The sequence below is a fragment of the Jaculus jaculus genome, chromosome 2 (genome assembly GCF_020740685.1).
Source record: "Jaculus jaculus isolate mJacJac1 chromosome 2, mJacJac1.mat.Y.cur, whole genome shotgun sequence".
Classification (NCBI taxonomy): Eukaryota; Metazoa; Chordata; class Mammalia; order Rodentia; family Dipodidae; genus Jaculus; species Jaculus jaculus.
The window spans coordinates 12969979-12992600 of NC_059103.1; the positions used below are offsets into that span (position 1 = coordinate 12969979).

The 22622-nt window shown below is 49.9% G+C and overlaps 1 protein-coding gene and 1 long non-coding RNA gene across 3 annotated transcripts; one reads left to right on the forward strand and one right to left on the reverse strand.

The window, feature by feature from the left end:
• The first annotated feature begins 99 nt into the window (after nucleotides 1-99).
• Nucleotides 100-1290, forward strand: LOC123458847. Its single transcript, XR_006635807.1, has 5 exons — nucleotides 100-246; nucleotides 341-446; nucleotides 639-733; nucleotides 879-999; nucleotides 1103-1290. It is a non-coding gene; the product is annotated as an uncharacterized LOC123458847 (long non-coding RNA).
• On the reverse strand, nucleotides 1239-5823 carry Abhd11 (abhydrolase domain containing 11). 2 transcript variants are annotated; one of them, XM_045144613.1, is made up of 6 exons: nucleotides 5680-5823; nucleotides 5392-5533; nucleotides 2346-2519; nucleotides 2022-2192; nucleotides 1744-1925; nucleotides 1239-1340 (listed from the first exon to the last, which is right to left on the reverse strand). In XM_045144613.1, the coding sequence occupies exons 1-6, from the start codon at nucleotides 5805-5807 to the stop codon at nucleotides 1262-1264; spliced, it is 876 nt and encodes a 291-aa protein (XP_045000548.1). In that variant the 5' UTR covers nucleotides 5808-5823; the 3' UTR covers nucleotides 1239-1261. The 2 variants fall into 2 exon arrangements, with proteins under 2 accessions (XP_045000548.1, XP_045000547.1); XM_045144612.1 differs by having other exon boundaries at nucleotides 1239-1524.
• Between the last annotated feature and the right edge of the window lie 16799 nt (nucleotides 5824-22622).

The following is a 22622-nucleotide window of genomic DNA, read 5'->3' on the forward strand; positions in this document are numbered from 1 at the left end:
GCCAGGGAGATGCCAAGACGCGGCCAGAGCGCCCCCTGGGGGTGAAGGGCGGCGGCCAGAGGGTCCGAAAGGGCCTGGGGCGTTTCCACCGGAGGAGGGAGGGGTTCCTTGCTCCTTGCCCTGGGCAGGCCTTCCGGGGGGTGGGGCCCGCCCCGCTTGGAAGGAAGGGCAAAGGACCAGGTCTTTTCTGGCCCCAAAGGGCTGACAAGTCGGTCACCAAGCCATCCAGTCCAGGGCCCTCGCCGGGTAAGTGTCCTGAGCCGCCCCCCTCCCCACTTTGTCATTTCCTGAGGTCCCTCCTTGGGGCCTCTAAACACTCAGCCTGTTCTGCTCTTTTTAGGCCAGGGTGGTGACCACACCTGCCACTCCTCAGCCCCACGCCGTCCCTGTTCTACTTTGCAGGGAGTGGGTCCTGGACACTAGGAGCTCCTTGTGCATGCCAAGACGTGAGTGGGGCGCCCCCTGTGGGTGGGTGGGGGTCAAGCTTGGCTTCATCTCCGGTTCCAGCGTAACATCTCTCCTCTCCTTTCACCAGCAAGAGGGGCTAGGGTCAAGGCCACCGTGGAAGGAGCCAGGCAGGGTAGGACACTTCATGGAGGCAAACTCCAGATCGCCCCCTCCTCTGTCGTCCTACACAGAGCCCAGAATCCCAAGTGGCTGGAGCACTGGGGGACATCCGGACAGACCCCTTCCTGAAACAAGTCCTGCAGGAACGGGATGAGGCTATTGCTAAGTGAGCGGAAGCTGCTGCTGGCGGGGGAGGGGCTGGGCGGGCAGCGGGGAGAGGCAGGCTCACTCAGGCCCTCCACCCAGCCAGAGGAGGGTTAAGGAGAACCCCCCCCCCCCATTCACACTGCTGTCCCTCCTGCCACCTGCAGGAAACGGGCAGTGGAAGCTGAGCTGGACATGTACAAAGCCAAACTTCGTGCAGTGGAGGCTCAGTTACTGGAGGTCCTGGAGGAGAAACTGAGGCTGAAGCAGGAGGTGGAGGCGTGGGAGGTACAGTTGGGATGCCAGCTGGGCCCTTAGCCTTGGGAGGCATGTACAACTTTGCCCTCACCACCCCCATGCCCTTGAATTTGCTCTGTTCCCCCTCACACAGGAAGACATGCAGCAGCTGGTCAGCCAGCGCGTCCAGAATCAACTGCAGGAAGAGTCCAAGGCTCTGAACACCCACAAGGACCCCGGTGCCGCCAGGGGCCCATGGAGGCGCTGGTGGTAAAAGCCGAGCCCGGGACTTGGTGAACACTGTCTTTATTCATTAAAGTTGAAGGTCTGGCCACCTCCGCACCCTCAGTGCCCTCCTGAGTCGTCCGTCTGGTGCCGAAGCGCGGGGTAGGCTGCAGGGAAAGGAAGCCTGGGCTTGCTCGCTCCCTCTTGCAGGAGCCGCCTTAGGCCAAGAAGCCTCGGATGGCAGCCATGAAGTCCTGGGGGCGGTCAGCATGGACCCAGTGGCCAGCATTAGGTACCGTCTGCATCTGGGCCCGAGGAAAGAGCCTCTTAATCTCAGAGTGGTGACTGGGCCTGTTCATTGCCGAGAAGGGGGGGTCACAGCAGAGTGATGGAGAGAGAAAGGAGAGGCAGGATGAGTACCACAGCCACGTGTAAGCCTAAGTGCCCAATGCTGTGGACAGACTCTCAAGCACCCTGTGCCCACACCCACAGCGTCAACTGACCCAGAGCCTGCCAGGCTGGGGGCTGGGTGAGGAAAACATGTCCCTCCCACGGCCCACACTGGCTTACTGCACAAACGCAGAGTTTCCACCAAGGAGGAAGAGGGTTGGCCCAGAGTATGATTCCATCCGTCTTGGGAAGGCCATGATCTTGTCCACATGCTGAGCCAAGGTATCCAAGTTCACCCTCCATGAGAAGCGTCCATCTACCTCCACTAAGTTAGTGAGCAGGAACTGCCTCACAGCGGGGTCCTGTGGGGGCCTGACAGTTGTGGGGGGGGGCTCCTTGTGAGGCCCACGACTGCTACTCTTTCCCCCTGATGGGTCTTACATGGTTGGCTGTATCACCTGGATAACAGAGCTGAGCTGTTCATCAGCCAATTTCCGGGCACGGGAGCGGGGTACCTTCTCTGGGATGTCTACGGCTTTCATTGCGGCCATGTAGCTGGCAAAGTTGGACACAGACGTGGTCACCACTGGGCTGATGTCTACGGCAATCAGTCGATCCACCACCTCTGGCTATAAGACAGGATTGGATGAGTCCCAGGCCAAACAGAATGGGTCACTTGCACAGTTCTTGGTCATTCAAGGCTTGTGTGTGTCCCATGTTATCAGCTGGGCGCTTAGGGTCTATAGTGGACTAAGAGGAGGTCCCAGAAAAGGGCAGTTTACCTTCTGCAGGGCCAGTAGCATGGCTGTCTTTCCTCCCATGCTGTGGCCAACAAGGACGCAGGGGACCAGGCCCAGCTGTGGCAGGAGATTTTGCAGGTCCTGGCTCATGGCTTCGTAGCTTGCATCTGGGCTGTGGGGACTGTCACCATGATTTCTAGCATCCACTGTCAGCACCTGGGGTGGTGAGAGTGGGATAGAGGGTAAAATGTTATTCTGGGGCTAGACAGCTAAAAGTCTGGTAGGGATTACAGAATGAGGCAGAGAGCCATGTCCGAACAGTCTTAAAATATACATACATACATACATATATATATATTTATTTGAGAGAGAGGCAAAGGGGGAGGGAAAGAGAATACACATGCTAGAGCCTCTAGCTACTGCAGACAAACTCCAGATGCAAGTGACACCTTGTGCATCTAGTTTATGTGGGTACTAGGGGAACTGAACCTGAGTCCATAGGCTTTGCAGGCAACTACCTTAACTGCTAAGCCATCTCTCCACCTAACAGACTCAAAAAAAAACAAAACCTGGGCTGGGGAGATGGCTTAGCAATTAAGGCACTTGCCTGAAATTCTAAAGGACCTACATTCAATTCCCCAGGACCCATGTAAGCCAAGTGCACCAGGTGGCGCATGCATCTGAAGTTTGTTTGCAGCAGCTGGAGGCCCTGGTGCATGCATTCTCTTTCTCTCTCTCAAATAAATAAAGAAAATGAATTTTTTTTTTAAATTAAAAAAACTTACTTACAGGAGAAAGAAGAGGGAGAAGGAGAAGGGGAGCAAAGTTAGAAGAGGAGAAAGAGAGAAAGACAGAGAGCGTGCATGCATGCACCATCTGGCTTTATGTGGGTACTGGGGAACTGAAACTGGGCTGGCAGGCTTTGCAAGCAAGAACCTTCAGCTTCTCAGCCATCTCCCAGCCTTATTTATTGATTTATTTGGTTTTTCAAGGTAGGGTCTCACTCTAGCCCAGGCTGGCCTAGAATTCACTATATAGTCTCAGGGTGGCCTCGAACTCAAAGCGATCCTCCTACCTCTGCCTCCCTGAGTGCTGGGATTAAAAGCATGCACCACCACACCCAGCTTATTTATTTATTTATTTATTTTGAGGTAGGGTCTCATTCTTGCCCAGGCTGACCTGGAACTCACTCTGTAGCCTCAGGTTGGCCTTGAACTGGATGATCTTTCTCTCTCTGCCTCCTAAATGCTGGGATTAAAGACATGCACCACCATGTTCAGCTAAAAAAAAATATTTTATTTATGGGGAGAGGGGAGAGGGCATGTATGAATGTGTGCCAGGGCTTCTAGCTGCTGCAAAGGAACTCCATACACATGTCCCACTTTGTGTATCTAGTTTTATGTAGGTACTGCGGAATGGAACCTGTGTCCTTTGGCTTTGCAGACAAACCCTTTAACCACTGGGCCATCTTTCCAGCCCCCTTATTATTATTTATTTTTTCTGAGGTAGGGTTTCATTCTAGCCCAGGCTGACCTAGAACACACTCTCTAGTCCCAGGTTGGCCTCAAACTCTTCATGATCCTTCCTCTGCCTCCAGGGTACTGGAATTAAAAGTGTGCATCACAGTGCTTGGCCAGCTCTGCTTATTTTTATTTAATATTTTTATATTTATTTGTTTTTTGTTTTTATTTATTTATTTGACAGCAACAGACAAAGAGTCAGATAGAGAGAAACAGAGAAAATGGGCGCTCCAGGGCCTTCAGCCACTGCAAATGAACTCCAGACGCACGCGCCACCTTGTGCATCCTGTGGGTCCTGGGGAATCGAACCTAGGTCCTTTGGCTTTGCAGGCAGGTGCCTTAACTGCTAAACCATTTCTCCAGCCCTTATTTTTATTTTTGAGACAGGATCTTAATAGGTAATCCGGGCTGACCTCAAACTCCCAATCCTCCTGCCTCAGCCTCCCTCCTGGGATTAGAGGTATGCAGCGCTGCTGGGCTGGGAACAAATTTAAAAGATATATATTTTCCCGAGTGGGGCGTGGTGGCATGCACCTTTAATCCCGGCACTTGGGAGGCAGAGGTAGTAGGATTGCTGAGAATTCCAGGTCATCTTGGGCTAAAATGAGACCCTACCTTGAAAAAACAAATCAACAACAACAAATATATATTTTGTTTTTTATTTACTTATGGTAGAGAAAGAAAAACTGGGTGTGCCAGGGCCTCTAGCCACTACAAACCAACTCCAACCCATGCACTACTTTATGCATCTGGCTTACGTGGGTACTGGGGAATTGAACCTGGGTATTTAGGCTTCACAGGCAGTACCTTAACCTCTAAGCCATCTCTCCAGCCTCAAGAACAGATTTTGAGTTAAGAATGTTTGGGCTCTGACCTAGATGGTCCAGATGAAGTTTGGACTGCTCTATCAGGAAAGAATCCAAAGGGATATTATAACCATCATGTCAACGATGGTCCAACTTTGGTATGTGACAATCCCAGAGAAAATCAGGAAGACCATGCCAACAGTGAGGATACCAAGAATGGGCTTCCTTAACAGGAGTTATGATCCCTGTCCTCCCTGATGAACAAACAGGAGCTTGGGCGGGGGCTAGCTAAGTGTGGAAAGGGTGGAGCTAGATTTATAGAGTTGAATAGAAGGAACCCAAGACTGCCACTCTTCTTCCTCTCATGTCTTAGTTTACAACACCAGCCCCGAGGGCTCTCCATTCTTGGTAGGACTTCTTTCATTGACACCTCGGAGGTTACCCGGTGTTGATACAGGGCATTTCTTTAAAACAGCTATTTACTTATTTGCAAGCAGAGAGAGATGGGAGACAGACAGAACGGGTGCGCCAGGGCCTCTAGCGGCTGTAAATGGGCTCCAGATGCATGCACCTCTGTGTGCATCTGGCTTTACACGGGTACTGTGGAATCGAACCTGGGTGGTTAAACTTTGCAGGCAAGTGCCTTGACCGCTAAGTCATCTCTGCAGCCCGAAACAGGGCATTTCTCAGCCCCGGCAGAAAAGGGCAATAATACAGCCCGCCTCGACTTCCTCCTAGGCCCCGCCCCATCAGGAAGCTCACCCTCCGGCCTGTCTGCTGTGCCAAGGCTTTGGCGATGGAAGTAAAGTTGTTTTTGCTGCCGAACAGTCCATGCAGAAAAACGATGGCCGGGAGTGTCGCCTCTCCTTCCAGAAGCCTGTAGGACAGCGGCAGCGGAGGATGCCTGCAGCCAGCAAGGGGGGGGAAGTAAGAGTGAAGCAGGGCAGGAAAACAGCGGGCAGGGGGCGTGGCCTGGCAGGGGGCGTGGGCCGACCGCGTGGGGAGAGGTCGCGTGGACGACCACCTCGGCCCCAGGTGCCCTTGACTGACCTCGGCTCCGCGTCTCCTGAACCGCCGCTGCTCCTGCAGCGGAGTGCGACGGACACCCGCGAGCATCTGTGAGGCGCGGGACGCAGCGCCCCGTGGGAGACCCTCCAGGATCGGGTGCAGCGGAGCATAATCGTAGCTGCGGCGGCCCCCCCCCCCACGTGCACCGTGCCGTGGACGTGCCGCGCACGCTCCGCCTCCAACCTTCGCCGGGTCCCCGCCCTCCACTTCCGATGAGAATTCGGCCTCTCGTCCCGCCCCGCCGGCAAGTCTCCGCCCTCGTCATTCTGCTTTACGTCATCCCCAAGGAGCGCTCAGCCACGCCCCTTGCGCCATTACGCAACCGCGCAGACTCTTGCGGCCAATGGGACGCGCCCGCTCATTGGCTCACACCTCCCACTGGGCGGAGACTCCGGCCCCGCCCTCCCGCATTGCATTACGTAATCAGGCAAGTCCGGTGCGCGCCACGCCCAGGGCGGAACCGACGTACGTCCCACCCTCAGGCCCCGCCCCGTGCGTCAATGCGTAAATCCTGGGGCCCCAGCGAGGCTGTTTCGGCCCCGCCTTAGGCGGAGCCGCCCAATGATGACCGCGCCCCTTACGTAATACCTGCGTGCCTCGTGCGCGCGGCTTAGAGCGCAGCTCTGGCCCCGCCCCGACCTCTGACGTCATCCTCAATGCTCCTTGGCCCCGCCCCGGCCCCGTGGCTGGCGTTCCCGCCCAGCGATCTTGGATCCTTACCACCTCAGTCCAGGGCGGGTCCTTGCTCGCCCGGGAGGCCCTTGTCTCGGCTAGTGACCACACCCCAGCTGGCCTCTTCCGTCTTCACGCACCGTCTTGGGTGGCTGCCATGCTTTCTGTGCCGCCAGCGCGAGCCAGAGGCGCCAGGAGTGGCTCTTGTCCCAGCCGCTTGCCAGCTTGGTGGCGCCGTGCTCCACAGCTGGGGGCCCTGGCGGGAATGGGCACCATAACTATCTCGAGGTCCCCTGGACAGAGGAGGGACTCTCCATCCTTTAGAGGTCTTTCTTCAGCTAACTTTATTTTACTTTAGTTTTGGTTTTTCTTTTTTTTTTTTTTATTGACAGCTTTCGTACTTATAGACAATGATAATTCCTTTCCCTTCCCCACCTTCCCCTCCACAAATCCACACTCCATCATATCCCCTCCTTTTCTCCATTAGTCTCACTTTAATTTTCGTGTTTTTTTTTTCCAGGTAGGGTTTCACTCTAGCCCAGGCTGACCTGGAATTAACTATGGAGTCTCAGGGTGGTCTCGAACTCATGGAGTTCCTCCTACCTTTGCCTCCCCAGTGAGATTAAAGGCATGTGCCACCATGTTAGTCTCGCTTTAATTTTGTTGTCATCATCATTTCCTCCTATTCTGAGGGGCTTGTGAAGGTCGTGCTAGGTACTGTGAGGTCATGGATTTCAAGGCCAGTTTCTGTCTGGATGGTTGCACTGTAATCAGTCCTACCCTTCCTTCCGCTCTTACTTTCTTTGCATCACCTGTAACACAGTGAACCCTGAGCCTCGGAAGGTGTGATAGTGATGAGCTAATGCTATTTTTAATTACTTATGTATTTGAGAGCGAGTAAGAGAGAGGCAGATGGAGAGCGAGAGAGAATGGGCGTGCCAGGGCTAAGCCACTGCAAACAAACTCCAGATGCATGTGCTACCTTGTGCATCTGGTTTATAGAGCCCCTCCCCCTTTAAAATTTTTAAAAATTTTTATTTGCAAGTAGAGAGAGAATGGGCCTCCTGCCACTGTGAATCCAGATGCATGCACCACTTTGTGCATCTGGCTCTACATGGGTACTGGGGAATTGAACCAGGGTCATCAGGCTTTGCAAGCAAGTGCTTTTAACTGCTGAGCCATCTCATCCCTGAATTATGTTTGTTTAAAAATATTGTTATTTATTTGCAGAGAGAGACAGAAGAGAAAGAGAGAGAGAAAAAACGAGTGCACCAGGGTCTCCAGCCGCTGCAAACAAACTCCAGCAGATGCATGTGCCACTTTGTGCATCTGGCTTTAAGTGGGTACTGTGGAATTGAACTCAGGTCGCTAGACTTTGCAGGCAAGCACCTTAACCACTTCACCATCTCTCCAGCCCCAGAACTATCTTTTGCTTTTGCAACCCCCCCCCCCCCGCCCCCAGGTAGAGGTCTCGCTGTAACCCAGGCAGAACAGGAATTCACTATGTAGTGTCAGGCTGGCCTTGAACTCATGTCTATCCTCCTACCTCTGCCTCCCAAGTGCTGAGATTTAAAGGCTTGTGTCAGCACGCCTGGCTCAATGTGTGTTTTCATTTGTTTTTGGAGGTAGGATCTCACTGTAGCTCAGGGTTTTGCTTTGCTTTTTAAATTATATTTTGTGCAAATGTAATAGTGATTTTACTGCTGAGAGAGTCAAGAACGTAGCTCACAGTAGAGAGCTTGCCTAGCACGTGTGAGCCCCTCGCTTCACAAACAGGGGTCTTCAAGAGCACTGGGGGACACTTAGGTAAAGCTTCGGCAGCTATCTACTGAGGTGCCTTCTCTAGCAGGTGACAGGGGACTAGCCAGAAGCCCCCCTCCCTCCCTGACACCCTTAGAGCAGTAGGCTGTACGCTCCCTGCAAGGTTTGCCTCTCCCAAGGGGACCAGCCGGTGTTTGGTTCTATTCCGAGGTCGCAAGGGACTGTAAACATACCACGTGTAATCATTTCTTGGCAGCAGGGTTATTAGAGAGCACCTGAGCCCCAGAAGATCCAAAGTCTGGGAAAGTGGCCCTGTTTTCCTTTTTCCTCTCTTTCTTCTTCTTCCTTTTTAAGAAAGTATCTTTATTTATTTATCTGCAAGCAGAGAGAAAGAAGAGAAGCAGAGAGAATGGGTGCATCAGGGCCTCCAGCCACTGCAAACAAACTCCAGATGTTTGTGCCACTTTGTGCATCTGGCTTTACGTGGGTCCTGGGGAATCAAACTCAGGTCCTTAGGCTTTGTAGGCAAGTGTTTTCACTACTAAGCCATCTCTTCAGCTCTTTCATTCTTGTTTGTTTGTTACAGACTTATGTATCCCAGGCTGAGCCTAGAACTCTCTGTAGCCAAGGATGAACTTGAACTTTAAATAGTTCTTTTTTTTTTTTTTAGAATAGGCTCACCAGGGCCTCCTGCCACTGCAAAATAATTCCAGACACACGTACTACCCTGTACATCTGGCTTACATGGTCCTGGGGAATTGAACTTGGGTCTTTATCCTTTGCAGGCAAGCACCTTAACCACTGAGCCATCTCTCCAGCTCCTAAGTGGCTCTTAAAAAAAAAAAAAAGTATGTGTGGGCTGGAGAGATGGCTCAGCGGTTAAGATGCTTGCTGACAAGTCTGATGAACTGAGATCAATTCCCCGGTACCCGTGTAAAGCCAGATGCACAAAGAGGCCCATGCCCCTGGAGTTCATTTGCAGCAGCTGTTGGTCTTCACGTGCCTATATGCTGTCTGTCTCTCTTCTGTCTGTCTGTCTCTCTCTCTCTGCTTGCAAATAAATTAAAAATATTTTATGAAATTGTGTGTGAGAGCCGGGCGTGGTGGCGCACGCCTTTAATCCCAGCACTCAGGAGGCAGAGGTAGGAGGATCGCTGTGAGTTCAAGGCCACCCTGAGACTCCATAGTGAATTCCAGGTCAGCCTGGGCTAGAGAGAGACCCTACCTCGAACCACCCCCAAAAAATTGTGTGTGTGTGTGAGAGAGAGAGTATATGCCTGGGTTTGGCTCTTGCTGATGTAAACACACGCCCATCCAGTTTTACATGGGCACTGGTGAATTGAACCTCACACTACCAGGCTTCACAAGCAACTGCCTTTCACTGCTGAGCTGTATCTCTAGCCCCTGACCCTGATCTACCACTACTTTTCTTTCGAGGTAGGGTCTCACTCTATCCGAAGCTGACTATGGAGTCTCAGGCTGGCCTTGAACTCACGCGATCCTCCTAACTCTGCCTCCCGAGTGCTGGATTAAAAGCTTGCACCACCACACCCAGCATCACCCTGAATTTTTTGACCCTCCTGTATGTTGGGTTTCTACCACCATGCCCAAGTTGTTTGGTGCTAGGGGTCAAACCGGGAGGCCTCCAGTCGGCTAGGCAAGCGCTCCACCAGCTGAGCTACATCACCAGCCCATTTGTCTGCTTTAGAGACAAAGTCTCACTCGCTTTGTAGCCCAGGATGGCTTATAATTCACTATGTAGCCAGTGTTGGCCTTGAATTCATAGCAATCCTCCTGTCTAAGCCTCCCAGGTGCTGGGATTCCAGAAGGGAGCCACCATGCTGGGGTTCTGGGAGGGGTCCTTAGTGTGTATTTTTCTAGAGCTGAAGAAAGGAGGAAAAGAGAAGTTTATAGTTCTAAAAACTAGGGTTTCAAAGGTTTTTCCCTGCCAGCCTACTGTCAGCCACCCCACCTGAGTCTGGCCCACACGACCTTTGACCATCTGCCAGGAGCCACAACACTCAAGAGCCTACTGACCGAAGTAGCCTTGAATACACACTCAAAATGTGCCCCAAGCCTTGTGGCCACCTGGCTGTTCAGGGCGGACAGAAAAACCTGTTGCTTTGAAGATTCCATGGGAACATTGGAGAGAAAGTGGAGGTGGAGGGAGTGGTCGCAGCTCCCTGAGGAGGCCTCCAGGGTGGTGTACTGGGGAAGGGCCATTTTGTGGCTGTCCCCCCACCCACCCACCCAGTTTTGGGGATATGCCAGGGGATTTACTCTTATTGGGAGAGTCAAGCCTAAATAGGGCTGGGGGTTGACTTTCCCAGCCCCTCACTGGGGGAGTCTAGGCAGGAGCTCTACCACTGAGCCACGCCCCCAGCCCTTCACTGGGGGATTCTAGTAGCCATGCCCCCAGCCCCTCTCTGGGGGGGATTCTAGGCAGGAGCTCTACCCCACTCATTGGGGGATTCTAGTTAGGAGCTTCCAGCACCAAAAAACTGTGTCCCCAGACCCAGAAATTTCATTTGTGCATCTCTTCCTCCAGAAGCCCCAGCCATCCTCGAGAGGGCTTCATCTTTATTTTGCTCTGGTGGAAAGGTATAGATGGAGGTGAAGTCACCCAGCCGTTGTGGTCGCATCTGGCCTCCTTCCCAGATTCCGTTTCCCCAGACCAGTGAGGCCCGCGTATTCCACTCCTGCCCTTGGGGCTGGGGACCCAGAAGCCAAAGTGGGTGTGGCCGGAGTGGCTGCAAAGACCTTTCTTTGCACGCTGGTGGCGGTGGTGGTGGAGCTGAATGGGTTAAGGCCCGCCGGTGTCCCAGAACCGCACCTGGCTCAGTATCGGTCACGTGGCCGGGGTTTCACCTGCCCCGCTGAGCAGGGACAATCAGGACGCTTGTTCCTAGGCTGGTCGCCATGGTGACAGGAGGGCGCCTGGGGAGGTCACGGGGCCAAGTCCCGCCGGCTGGCCCGGGGCGGGGCGGGGTGTCAGCTGTGCCCTGGCTTGTTGGGGGGGGGATCCCTGAGGACCCCTGGAGGCTCTTCGTGGGAGTTGGGCCGCCTTAGGTCCTCTGTGTGACCCCGAAAGCAGCCACCACCACCCCCTCCGCCCCCTCCCCCCCCCCCCAGCTCGGCTCCTCTCTATCCAGTTTTTGAACCCGGGGTTAAGATGCTGGGAATTTCATATACATTTTCTGCTTTAATCCTCCCAGCAGCCTGGCCCAGTGGGAAAGGTAATCCTCACGGGTCAGGGGCCTCCCCCATGACTCAGTGTGCTGAACGCTTTCTTTTTTCCCCCCTAGATTCCGTCCTAAACAACAAAACAAAACAAATTTTTTTTTTTTTTTCCTTTTGGATACATGGCCTTTTTCAGCAGGACAGAAAGGAAAGCTAGGTGTGGTGGTGGCTCATGCCCGAAATCTCCGCAATGAAGCTGAGATAGAAGGATCACCTTGAGTTTGAAGCCAGCCTGTGCTACAGACTGGAATGAGCTCCAGGTCAACCTGAGCTAGATTGAGACTTTACCTCAGCTCCCCCCCCCCCAAAAAAAAACAGTTAAAAAAAATAAAAGCAAAAAGAGCCAAGTGTGGTGGCGCATGCCTTTAATCTCAGCCTTTGGCAGTGGTAGGAGGATGGCCTTGAATTCAAAGCCACCCAAAGAGTACAGAGTGAGTTCCAGGTCAGCCTGGACTAGAGCCAGACCCTACCTGGAGGGGGGTGGGCGGGGGGGGGGGGGAGAGCGCAGGAGGGGAGTAGGGAGAAACCCTCACCCAGGAGTCAGGTGGAAGACTCTTCCCAGTTTAGAAGCAAGAATTCCAGTGCAATTAACAAGTGCTTCAGGCCCTTTTCCCTTTCCAGTTGTAATCCTACTATTTTCTAGGATTCTCACCAAAAACCACTTGCACAGTAAAAGACATGTTCTCTGCTGGGCTTGGTGACGCACGCCTTTAATGCCAGCACTTTGGGAGGCAGAGGTAGGATGATTGCCGAGAGTTAGAGGCCAGCCTGAGACTCCATAGTGACTTCCAGGTCAGCCTGTGCTAGAGTGAGACCCTACCTCGAAAAAAAAAAAAAGAGAAGAGAGAATGAGAGAGAGAGGCTGGAGAGATGGCTTAGCAGTTAAGCGCCTGCCTGTGAAGCCTAAGGACCCCTTCTTGAGGCTCGATTCCCCAAGACCCAAGTAAGTCAGATGCACAAGGTGGCACATGTATCTGGAGTTCGTTTGCAGTGGCTGGAGGCCCTAGCGTACCCATTCATTCTATCTTTGCCTCTTTCTTTCTCTGTCTGTTGCTCTCAACTAAATAAATAAAAATAAACACAAAAAATTAAAAAAGAAGAGAGGGGGGTGGGCTGGAAAGATGGCTTAGCGGTTAAGGTGCTTGCCCACGAAGCCTAAGGATCCAGGTTCAATTCATGCATCTGGAGTTCATTTGCAGTGGCTAGAGGCCCTGGCGCGCTCATTCTCTCCCTCTCTCTCTCCGTCTGTATCTAATAAATAAAACAATTTAAGAGAGAGAGAGAGAGAGAGAGAGAGAGCGCCAGGTGTGGTGGCACATGTCTTTAATCCCAGCACTTGGGAGGCAGAGGTAGGAGGATCATAGTGAATTTGAGGCCATCCTGAGACTACAGACTGAATTCCAGGTCAGCCTGGGCTAGAATGAGACCCTACCTCAAAAAAACTAAAAATAAATAAAGGAGAGAGAAAGAAGGAAAAGTTTGAGATTTACTTTGGATGCTACCAAAATGCCCAAGTATTATATGTGACCAATGTTAGTTTCTATGTGGCTAATGCTCAATGGCAACTCTCCCTTGAGAAGCCCCCACCCACACTTGAGTATGTCTTTCTTTTAATTTAATTTATTTATTTACTTGAGAGTGAGAAGCAGACAGAGAGAAGGGATGGGTGTGCCAGTACCTCCTGCCACTGCAAATGAACTCCACATTGAGCATCTGGCTTACATGGATACTGGGGAATCAAACCCGGGCCATCATGCTCTGCAGGCAAGTGCCTTTAACCATTGAGCCATCTCTCTAACTCTGAGCTCTTCTTTCTTTCTCTCTCTCTTTCTTTCTTTCTTTCTTTCTTTTAAAATATTTATTTGAGAGAGAAAAATAAAAGCAAATATATATAGAGAATGGACACGCCAGAGCTACTGCAAACAAACTCCAGACACATGTACCACCTTTTGCATCTGGCTTACATGGGTCCTGGGGAATCGAACCTGGGCCCTTTGGCTTTGCAGGCAAGCGCTTTAACAGCTAAGCCATCTGTCCAGCCTGCTTTTCTTTTTTTTTTATTTCTCCCATTCCCTTCCTTTCCCCTTCTCCTTCCTTTCTTTCGACGGAGCTTACCATATAGCACAGGTATATTTTCTTTTCTCATTACCATGACAAAATACCAGGCAAATGCACTTTAAGGAAAGGAGGGTTTATTTTGGCTCTTGTTTAAGGGTCGAGTCCAACCATGGGAGAGGTGTAGTAGCAGGGTGATGAGTTAACATGTCACATTGCATCTGCTGTCGGGAGACAGAGATGAATGCTGGTGCTCAGCTTGATTGCTCCTTTTTATTCAGTCCAGGAGCCCAGCCATGGAATGGTCCTGCCCCTATTCAGGGTCTTCACACCTTAATTAACCTAATGTAGGAAATCCCTCAGAAGCCTGGCGTGGTGGCGTACACCTTTAATCCCAGCACTCGGGAGGCAGAGGTAGGAGGATCGCCATGAGTTTGAGGCCACCTTGAAACTCCATAGTGAATTCCAGGTCAGCCTGGGCCAGAGTGAGATCCTCCTTCAAAAAACCAAAAAAAAAAAAAAAAAGAAGAAAGGAAGAAAAAAAGAAAATCCCTCACAGTCATGACCAGAAATTTGTATTTTATTTTACTTTGTTTTTTTTTTATTTGCAAGGGAAGAGAGAGAGAGAGAGAATGGCCGTGCCAGGGCCTCCAGCTGCTGCAAACGCCAGATGTGTGTGCCACTTTGTGTATCTGGATTTACACAGGTCCTGGCAAATGGAACTTGATAACCAGAGATTTGTTTCCACAGTGATTCTAAATCCTGTCAAATTGATAATCCATACCAAACTGTCCAGGAACTCTCCATCCTCCTGCCTCATCCTTCTAGGTGCTGGAATGATAAGCATGGGACACCAGACCTGCCCAGAGTATAGCCCTTTGTTTTTTCAAACCCGTTAACCTACTTCCCCTGAAAAACTCTAGCCTCCTCTGCCTGCATGCTTTTATTTGTTGAGGACCCGCCATGAGCTGGGTTTTGGGGATGCTAGGACAAGCCCAGATCAATGCAGACTGCAGGAGTGAGCAAATGTTCAGAAGAAGACATGATTTCAACACCAAGAAAGTGGGCTAGAGAGAGATGGCTTAGCAGTTAAAGGCACCTACTTGCAACACCTGATGGCCAGGGGTTTGATTCCCCAGTACCTATGTAAAGCCAGATACACAAAGTGGTATATGCATCTGGAGTTTCTTTACAGTGGCAGGAGGCTCTGTCACGCCCTTATGCACAGACATACACACACTCTCTCTCTGCCTTGTTCTCTCTGTTTCTGTCTCAAATAAAAAAAAAAAAAAAAAATTAACAAAAAAGGGCTGTAAACTGGGAATGGTGTCACACACGTTTAATCTCAGCACTCGAGAGGCTGAGGTAGGAGGATCACCGTGAGTTTGAGGCTACCCTGAGACTATGTAGTAAATTCTGGGTTAGCCTGGACTAGAGTGAAACCTTACCTTGAAAAACCAAAATAAATAAATAAATAAATAAAAATAAGTAAAGGGTGGCCGCTGGAGAGATGTCTTAGCAATTAAGGAGCATGCCTGCGAAGCCTAAGGACACAGGATCTATTCTCCAGGTCCCACATAAGCCAGATGCACATGGTGGCACATGTGTCTGGAGTTCCTTTGCATTGGCTGGAGGCCCTTGTGTGCCCATTCTCTCCTTCCTAATCTCTCTCTCTCTCTCTAATAAATAAATAAATCTAAAAAAAAAAAAAAAAGAAAAAAAAAGCTGGGTGTGGTGGTGCATGCCTTTAATCCCAGCACTTGGAGGCAGAGGTAGGAGTATCACCATGAGTCTGAGGCCCTCCTGAGACTACCTAGTGAATTGTAGGTCAGCCTGGACTAGAGTGAGACTCTATCTCGAAAAACCAAAAATAAGTAAGTAAATAAAAAGGGCTGAAGAGAGCCAGGCGTGGTGGATCACCGTGAGTTCGAGGCCACCTGAGACTACTAGTGAATTTCAGGTCAGCCCGGACTAGAGTGAGACCCTACCTTGAAAAAACAAAACAAAACAAAATGGCTGGAGGGAAGGTTTGTCAGTTACGGCATTTGCCTGCAAAGCCTAAGGACCCATGACCAACTCTCCAGGTCCCACATAAGGCAGATGCATAAAAGGTGAGGCAAGCGCAAGGTTGCACATGCCTTCTAGGTGGTGCAAGCATCTGGAGTTTGACTGTAGTGGCCGAGGCCCTGGCGCCAATTCTCTCTCTCTGTCTCTCTCTAAAGGCATATGCCTTTAAACCCAGCACTTGGGAGGCAGAGGTAGGAGGATCGCTGTGAGTTTGAGGCCACTCTGAGACTACATAGTGAATTCCAAATCAGCCTGAGCTGAGACCCTAGCTCAATGAACAAAAACAAAAACAAAAACAAAGCCCTAAAATAAACATTTTAAAAACTAGAATAAAATGAAAATGAAAGTCATACTTGGCATTAGCAGGCGCTCAGTAAATATTTGCCAAGTGAATGAACTATTGGCTTGTTGGCTTAAAAAGACAGTCAGTTGTGGAGCCCTATGTACCTACCATATTGTGGCAATTATGAATGCCAGGCCACAGGCTTAGGTGCATTGTGACCTTGTTTGTAATTCGCTTCATGGTGCACTCCTTGATGCTTCATTTGGCAGTGATAAGTCTCATTTCAGACTTCCCAATGTTAGCCCCAAGTCCAGGACAATCAACAAGACCATCCAGCCAGGTGTGGAGGCTCGGGCCTGTAATCCCAGCACTTGGGAGCAGAGGCAGAAGGATTGCTGCAAGCCTGGTCTACACAGTGACTTCCAGACCATAGCAAGACCCTGACTCAAAAGACTAAGAGCCCCCACAATGCACAACCCACAATCCCCAACGAGGAGGGTCCCTAAAGAGGGAGGAGGACAGGGAAGAGGCTTCCAATGGTACCAACATGGCTATTTACAAATTGAGTATGTATATAACTAATAAAGAAAAAAATGGGCTGGAGAGATGGCTTAGCAGTTAAGTGCTTGTCTGTGAAGCCTAAGGACCCCAGTTCGAGGTTCAATTCCCCAGGATCCATGTTAGCCAGATGCACAAGGGGGCGCATGTGTCTGGAGTTCATTTGTAGTGGCTGGAGGCCCTGGTGCGCCCATTCTCTCTCTCTCTGCCTCTTTCTTTCTCTGCCTGTCACTCACAAATAAATAAAAATAAACAAAAAATATTTTTAAACAAGGAAAATAATCCTATAGAATAACCATCCTGGGAACACTAAAAAAAAAAAAAAAAAAAAAAAGACAGAGGTGGGCTGGGGAGATGGCTCAGTGGTTTAAGGCACTTGCTTAGAAAGCCTAATGGCTACTTGCAAATAAATAAAAATATTTTTAACAAAAGGAGGAAGAGATGAAGAAGGAAGGGAAGAAGGAAGAGAAAAAATGGAGGAAAAGGAGATTAAAAAAGAGGTGGTAGAGATGGGGAGAAGGCTTAGTGGTTAAGGCACTTGCCTACAAAGCCAAAGGAACCAGGTTCGATTCCCCAGGACCCATGTAGGCCAGCTGCACAAGGTGGTGCATGCGTCTGGAGTTTGCAATAGCTGAAGGCCTGGTGTGCCCATTCTCTCTCTCTCTACCTCCCTCTTTCTCGCAAATAAGTAAATAATTTTTTTTTTTTTTAATAACAGAGGTGGTAGAAGAGGAAGAGGAAGATGATGGTAGCGGGGTTGATTTGGAGGAGGTAACTGGGGGTTTGGAGAATTAAGCAGCATTTCAAAGGTCTCTTGGGTCCTGTTTGTATGTCCTTCCCCAGTGAGCTTCAGATTTGGAAACACAAAGCTGACTTTTTCTGCTCTGAGAACCGCCACAACACAGCCCTGGGGCCACAAGCACAAACCCAGAGTGCGGAAAAAGGAGAACGTGGGAAGGAGCCAAGCGCATCAGCAGAGAGATATGTTCCGTGTTCTGAATAGATGGTGCAGGTCTCTGTCGTGAAATGGCTCCGGAACTAGAAGGGACAAGATCCCAGGGGAGAAATCAAGCCATTGAGAGATGAAAATCAACATACCTAGCTGGGCATGGTGGTGCACGCCTTTAATCCCAGCACTCAGGAGGCAGAGGTAGGAGGATCATCATGAGTTTGAGGACACCCTGAAACTACAAAGTGAATTCCAGGTCAGCCTGAGCTAGAGTGAAACCCTACCTCAAAAAAACAAACCAAAAAACAAAACCGAAACAACGACAAAAACAGAAAAGAAAACTATGGATTGATTTTAGAACCTAGAGCATTTTAGGTAGATGCTCTACCACTGAGCCACAGCGCTAGACCCTTACTAGGGGATTATAGGCAGCAACCCTCCCTTGGCAGATGCTCCACTGCTGAGACATACTTACAGTCTTTGTTTTCAACTTAATATATATATATTTATTTATGAGAGAAGGAAAGAGAGAGAGGATATGGACATACCAGGGCTTCCAGCCACATCAAACTCCAGATGCATGCGTCACCTTGTGCATGTGGCCTACATGGGTCCTGGGGAATCGAACCTGGGTCCTTTGGCTTTTCAGACAAGTGCCTTAATCGCGAAACCATCTCTCCAGCCTTATTTTCAACTTTTTATTTTGAGACAGGGTCTCAATAAGTTGCCCAGGCTGGCTTTCTTCTTTCTTTTCCTTTTCACTTTTCCTCTCTCTCTCTTTTCTTTCTTTATTTCTTCTTGAGACAAGGTCTCATTCTAGCCTAGGCTGACCTGAAACTCTGTAGCCCAGGTTGGCTTTGAACGCATAGGGCTCCTAAGACCTCAGCCTCCGGAGTGCTGAGATTGAAGACATGTGTTATGATACCTGCTGTACAGGTGTTTTTGAATTCACTACAGAAAGACAGGCCTTGAGCTCTCATTCCTCAGCCTCCTGAGTAGCTGGGATTACAGATTTGTGCCATCAGTACTGGCCTTTTATTTATTCATTCTTTTATTTTTGTTTTTTGGAGGTAGGGTCTCGCTCTAGCCCAGGCTGACCTGGAATTCACTATGTAGTCTCAGGGTGGCCTCGAACTCATGGCGATCCTCCTACCTCTGCCTCCCGAGGGCTGGGATTAAAGGCGTGCACCACCACGCCTGGCTTATTATTTTTATTTATTTATTTATTTAAAAAAAAATTTTAATTTGAGAGCGACAGACACAGAGAGAAAGACAGATAGAGGGAGAGAGAGAGAATGGGCGCACCAGGGCCTCCAGCCTCTGCAAACGAGCTCCAGACGCGTGCGCCCCCTTGTGCATCTGGCTAACGTGGGACCTGGGGAACCGAGCCTCGAACCGGGGTCCTTAGGCTTCACAGGCAAGCGCTTAACCGCTAAGCCATCTCTCCAGCCCTTATTTATTTTTTTAATCAGTGCTGGGGATTGACCCCAGGGCCTCACACATGCCGGGTAAATGTTTTACCACGGAGCTGCATTTCTAGCACACACGGATAACTTTTAGAGCTAAGCCTAAGGAACAAAGAGATCCCGGATGCAAAGCCCCCCCCCCAATCTTACTTTCCAGCAGGGGGCAAAGCAGAACAATTACGCAATTCCGTGGAGGAGGTGGGTATAGCTCAGTGGGTGCAGTGCTTGCCTAGCACACCCCAAGTCCCTGGCTCCTTCCCCAGCACTGCACCCGGTGGATGTGGGGGTGCGTGCTTACCATCCCAGCCCTTGGGAGATGGAGGCAGGAGGACTGGCGCTGTAACATTATCCTGTGCTACAGGTGAGTTCCAGATCAGATTGTCTCCAAAACACAAAACCTAGCTGGGCGTGGTGGCGCACGTCTTTAATCCCAGCACTCGGGAGGCAGAGGTAGGAGGATCGCCGTGAGTTCGAGGCCACCCTGAGACTACACAGTGAATTCCAGGTCAGCCTGGACTAGAGTGAGACCCTACCTCGAAAAGCCAAAAAATAAAAACCAAAAAAACCCCACAAAACCAGCATGGAGTGGTGGCGCACACCTTTACTGCCCATTCTCTCTCAGTCTCTTGGCCTCTTTCTCTGTCTCAAATAAATAAATAAAATAAAATAAAACAGCTGGGCATGGTGGTGCACACCTTTAATCCCATCACTCAGGAGGCAGAGGTAGGAGGATCGCCATGAGTTCGAGGCCACCCTGAGACTACACAGTGAATTCCAGGTCAGCCTGGGCTAGAGTGAGACACTACCTCAAAAAACAAACAAAACAAAACAAAAACACAAAACCAATTGCCAGGTATGGTGGTGCTGGCCTGTAATCTAGCATTTGGGAAGTTAAAAGGATTACTGTGAGTTCAAGGCCAGCCTTGGGCTACAGAGTGAATTCCAGTTGAGCCTGGGCTAGAGCGTGACACAGACTGGAGAACAATAGGTGCAGAAAAAACACACCCACACAAAGCCTACATGGCATTTGTACTGAGTAGGTACAGACATTTTGTTTGTCATTGTTCCCCAAGCCACACAGCGTACCAACTGCTTGCATTGTAAGCCATGGAGAGCTGATTTAATGGCAGTGCGAGGCTGTTTGTAGGTTACTTGGAAATATTAACACTATTTTTTTAATTTTTTTTGTTTATTTTTATTTATTTATTTGAGAATGACAGACAGAGAGAGAAAGAGGCAGAGTGAGAGAGAAAGGGAGAGAGAGAGAGAATGGGCATGCCAGGGCTTCCAGCCACTGCAGACGAACTCCAGACACGTGCGCCCCCTTGTGTATCTGACTAATGTGGGTCCTGGGGAACCGAGCCTCGAATTTGGGTCCTTAGGCTTCACAGGCAAGCGCTTAACCGCTAAGCCATCTCTCCAGCCCAATAACACTATTTTATTTTATTTTTGTTAATTCTTTTTATTTTTAAATTTTTATTAACATTTTCCATGATTATAAAAAAAAAATCCCATGGTAATTCCCTCCCTCTCCCCGACACATTCCCCTTTGAAATTCCATTTTCCATCATATTACCTCCCCATCTCAATCATTGTACTTACATATATACAATATCAACCTATCAAGTACCCTCCTCCCTTCCTTTCTCTTCCTTTTATGTCTCCTTTTTAACTTACTGGCCTCTGCTACTAAGTATTTTCCTTCTCATGCAGAAGCCCAATCATCTGTAGCTAGGATCCACATATGAGAGAGAACATGTGGTGCTTGGCTTTCTGGGCCTGGGTTACCTCACTTAGTATAATCCTTTCCAGGTCCATCCATTTTTCTGCAAATTTCATAACTTCATTTTTCTTTACTGCTGAGTAGAACTCCATTGTATAAATGTGCCACGTCTTCAATAACCACTTATCAGTTGAGGGACATTTAGGCTGGTTCTATTTCCCAGCTATTATAAATTGAGCAGCAATAAACATGGTTGAGCACGTATTTCTAAGGAAATGAGATGAGTCCTTAGGATATATGCCTAGGAGTGCTATAGCTGGGTCATACGGTAGATCAATCTTTAGCTGTTTTAGGAACCTCCACACTGATTTCCACAATGGCTGGACCAGATTGCATTCCCACCAGCAGTGTAGAAGGGTTCCTGCAATAACACTATTTTAAATGAGAGGTGTGAACATCTGCATGGAGCCAGACACGTACCCTAGGAAACTGTCTTTTGTGTCGTGTGTGTGTGTGTGTGTGTTCATGTTCATGTGTATGAGTGTAAGAGCAGATATGGTACAGAGTGCGTGAGGAGGCTACTTGTTTATTTATTTAGTTATTATGAAAGAGAGAATGAGGTAGGGAGAGAGAGAGGTGGGGGGGATGGGCACACCGAGGTCTCTAGCCACTGGAAATGAACTCCAGATTCACGCATCACCCTATGGCATCTGGCTTTATGTGGGTAGTGGAGAATTAAACCTGGGTCAGTAGGCTTTTCAGGCAATCACTTAACAGCTGAGCCATCTCTCCAGACCCCCTCTTTTCTGTTTCTTGACCCTGCGTCTTGCTCTGTAGCTGACCTTGAACACATGGAAGTCCTCTTAGGCATGTATATCCACCCATACCCAGTTGTATAGCACTCAGGAAGAATATGATGTAAGCCCCTTGTTGAAATTATGGGGAAATTGAGGCCCAGAAGGAGAAGCCCTATCTCGTTACAAAATAATGCTTGGTGGCCTTCCTTCTGTTTATTTTAGTGGTAGTAGGGATGGAACTCAGGGCTTTGCAAGTGCTCTCTCGCTGGCCAAGTCCTTAGCATGTTACTAGGGTGTTGTAGGGAGGTGCTCTACCACGGAGAAAGTCCACAGTCCCCCAGGGAATGGTATCTTTTTGTTGTTGTTGTTGAGGTAGGACGGATACAGTGGAATAGGAGTGTCTTTTCATAACAAGAGTAAAAATGAGGATGTCTGAGGGCTATAATTTTGGTTTTTCTTTTAATTAATTAATTAAATTTATTTATTAGCGAGAGAGGCAGATAGAAAAACAGAAAGAGAATGGGTGTGCCAGGGCCTCCTGCCACTGCCAAAAAACTCCAGATGTAATGTGCCACCTTGTGCATCTGGTTTATGTGGGTACTGGGGAATCAAACCTGGGTCCTTAGGCTTCACAGGCAACAGGCTTAAATGCTAAGCCATCTCTCCAGCTCTGGTGTCTCTGTTTTTGAGGTAGAATCTCATTCTAGCCCAGGCTGACATGGAATTCATCTTGTAGTCCTAGGCTGGCCCCGAACTCACAGCGATCCTCCTACCTCAGCCTCCATAGTGCGCCACCATGCCAGGTTTGGAATTGTTAAAAACAAAGATGCTGGTGGCCTGACTGGAGTTGTGGCAGTACAAATGGAGCAGAAAAGAAGTAGACACAGATGGAAATCACAAGAAAATTAATTGATGGGGGCAGTGCTTGGTGTACAACAGTGTTTGTCTAGATCCCCCAGTGGGGAGCTAGGGGCATGACTGAGCGGTAAAGCACCTGACTGGAACCCCCAGTGACCGTCTGGGGGAGGGTTCAGTTGTAGTACCTGCCTGGAATCCCCCAGTGAGGGGCTGGGGGCGTGGCTCAGTGGTAGAGCTCCTGCCTAGAATCCCCAGTGAGGGGCTGGGGGCGTGGCTCAGTGGTAGAGCTCCTGCCTAGAATCCCCAGTGAGGGGCTGGGGGCGTGGCTCAGTGGTAGAGCTCCTGCCTAGAATCCCCCAGTGAGGGGCTGGGGGCCTGGCTCAGTGGTAGAGCTCCTGCCTAGAATCCCCAGTGAGGGGCTGGGGGCGTGGCTCAGTGGTAGAGCTCCTGCCTAGCATCCCCCAGTGAGAGGATGGTCGCTGACTCAATGGTTGCA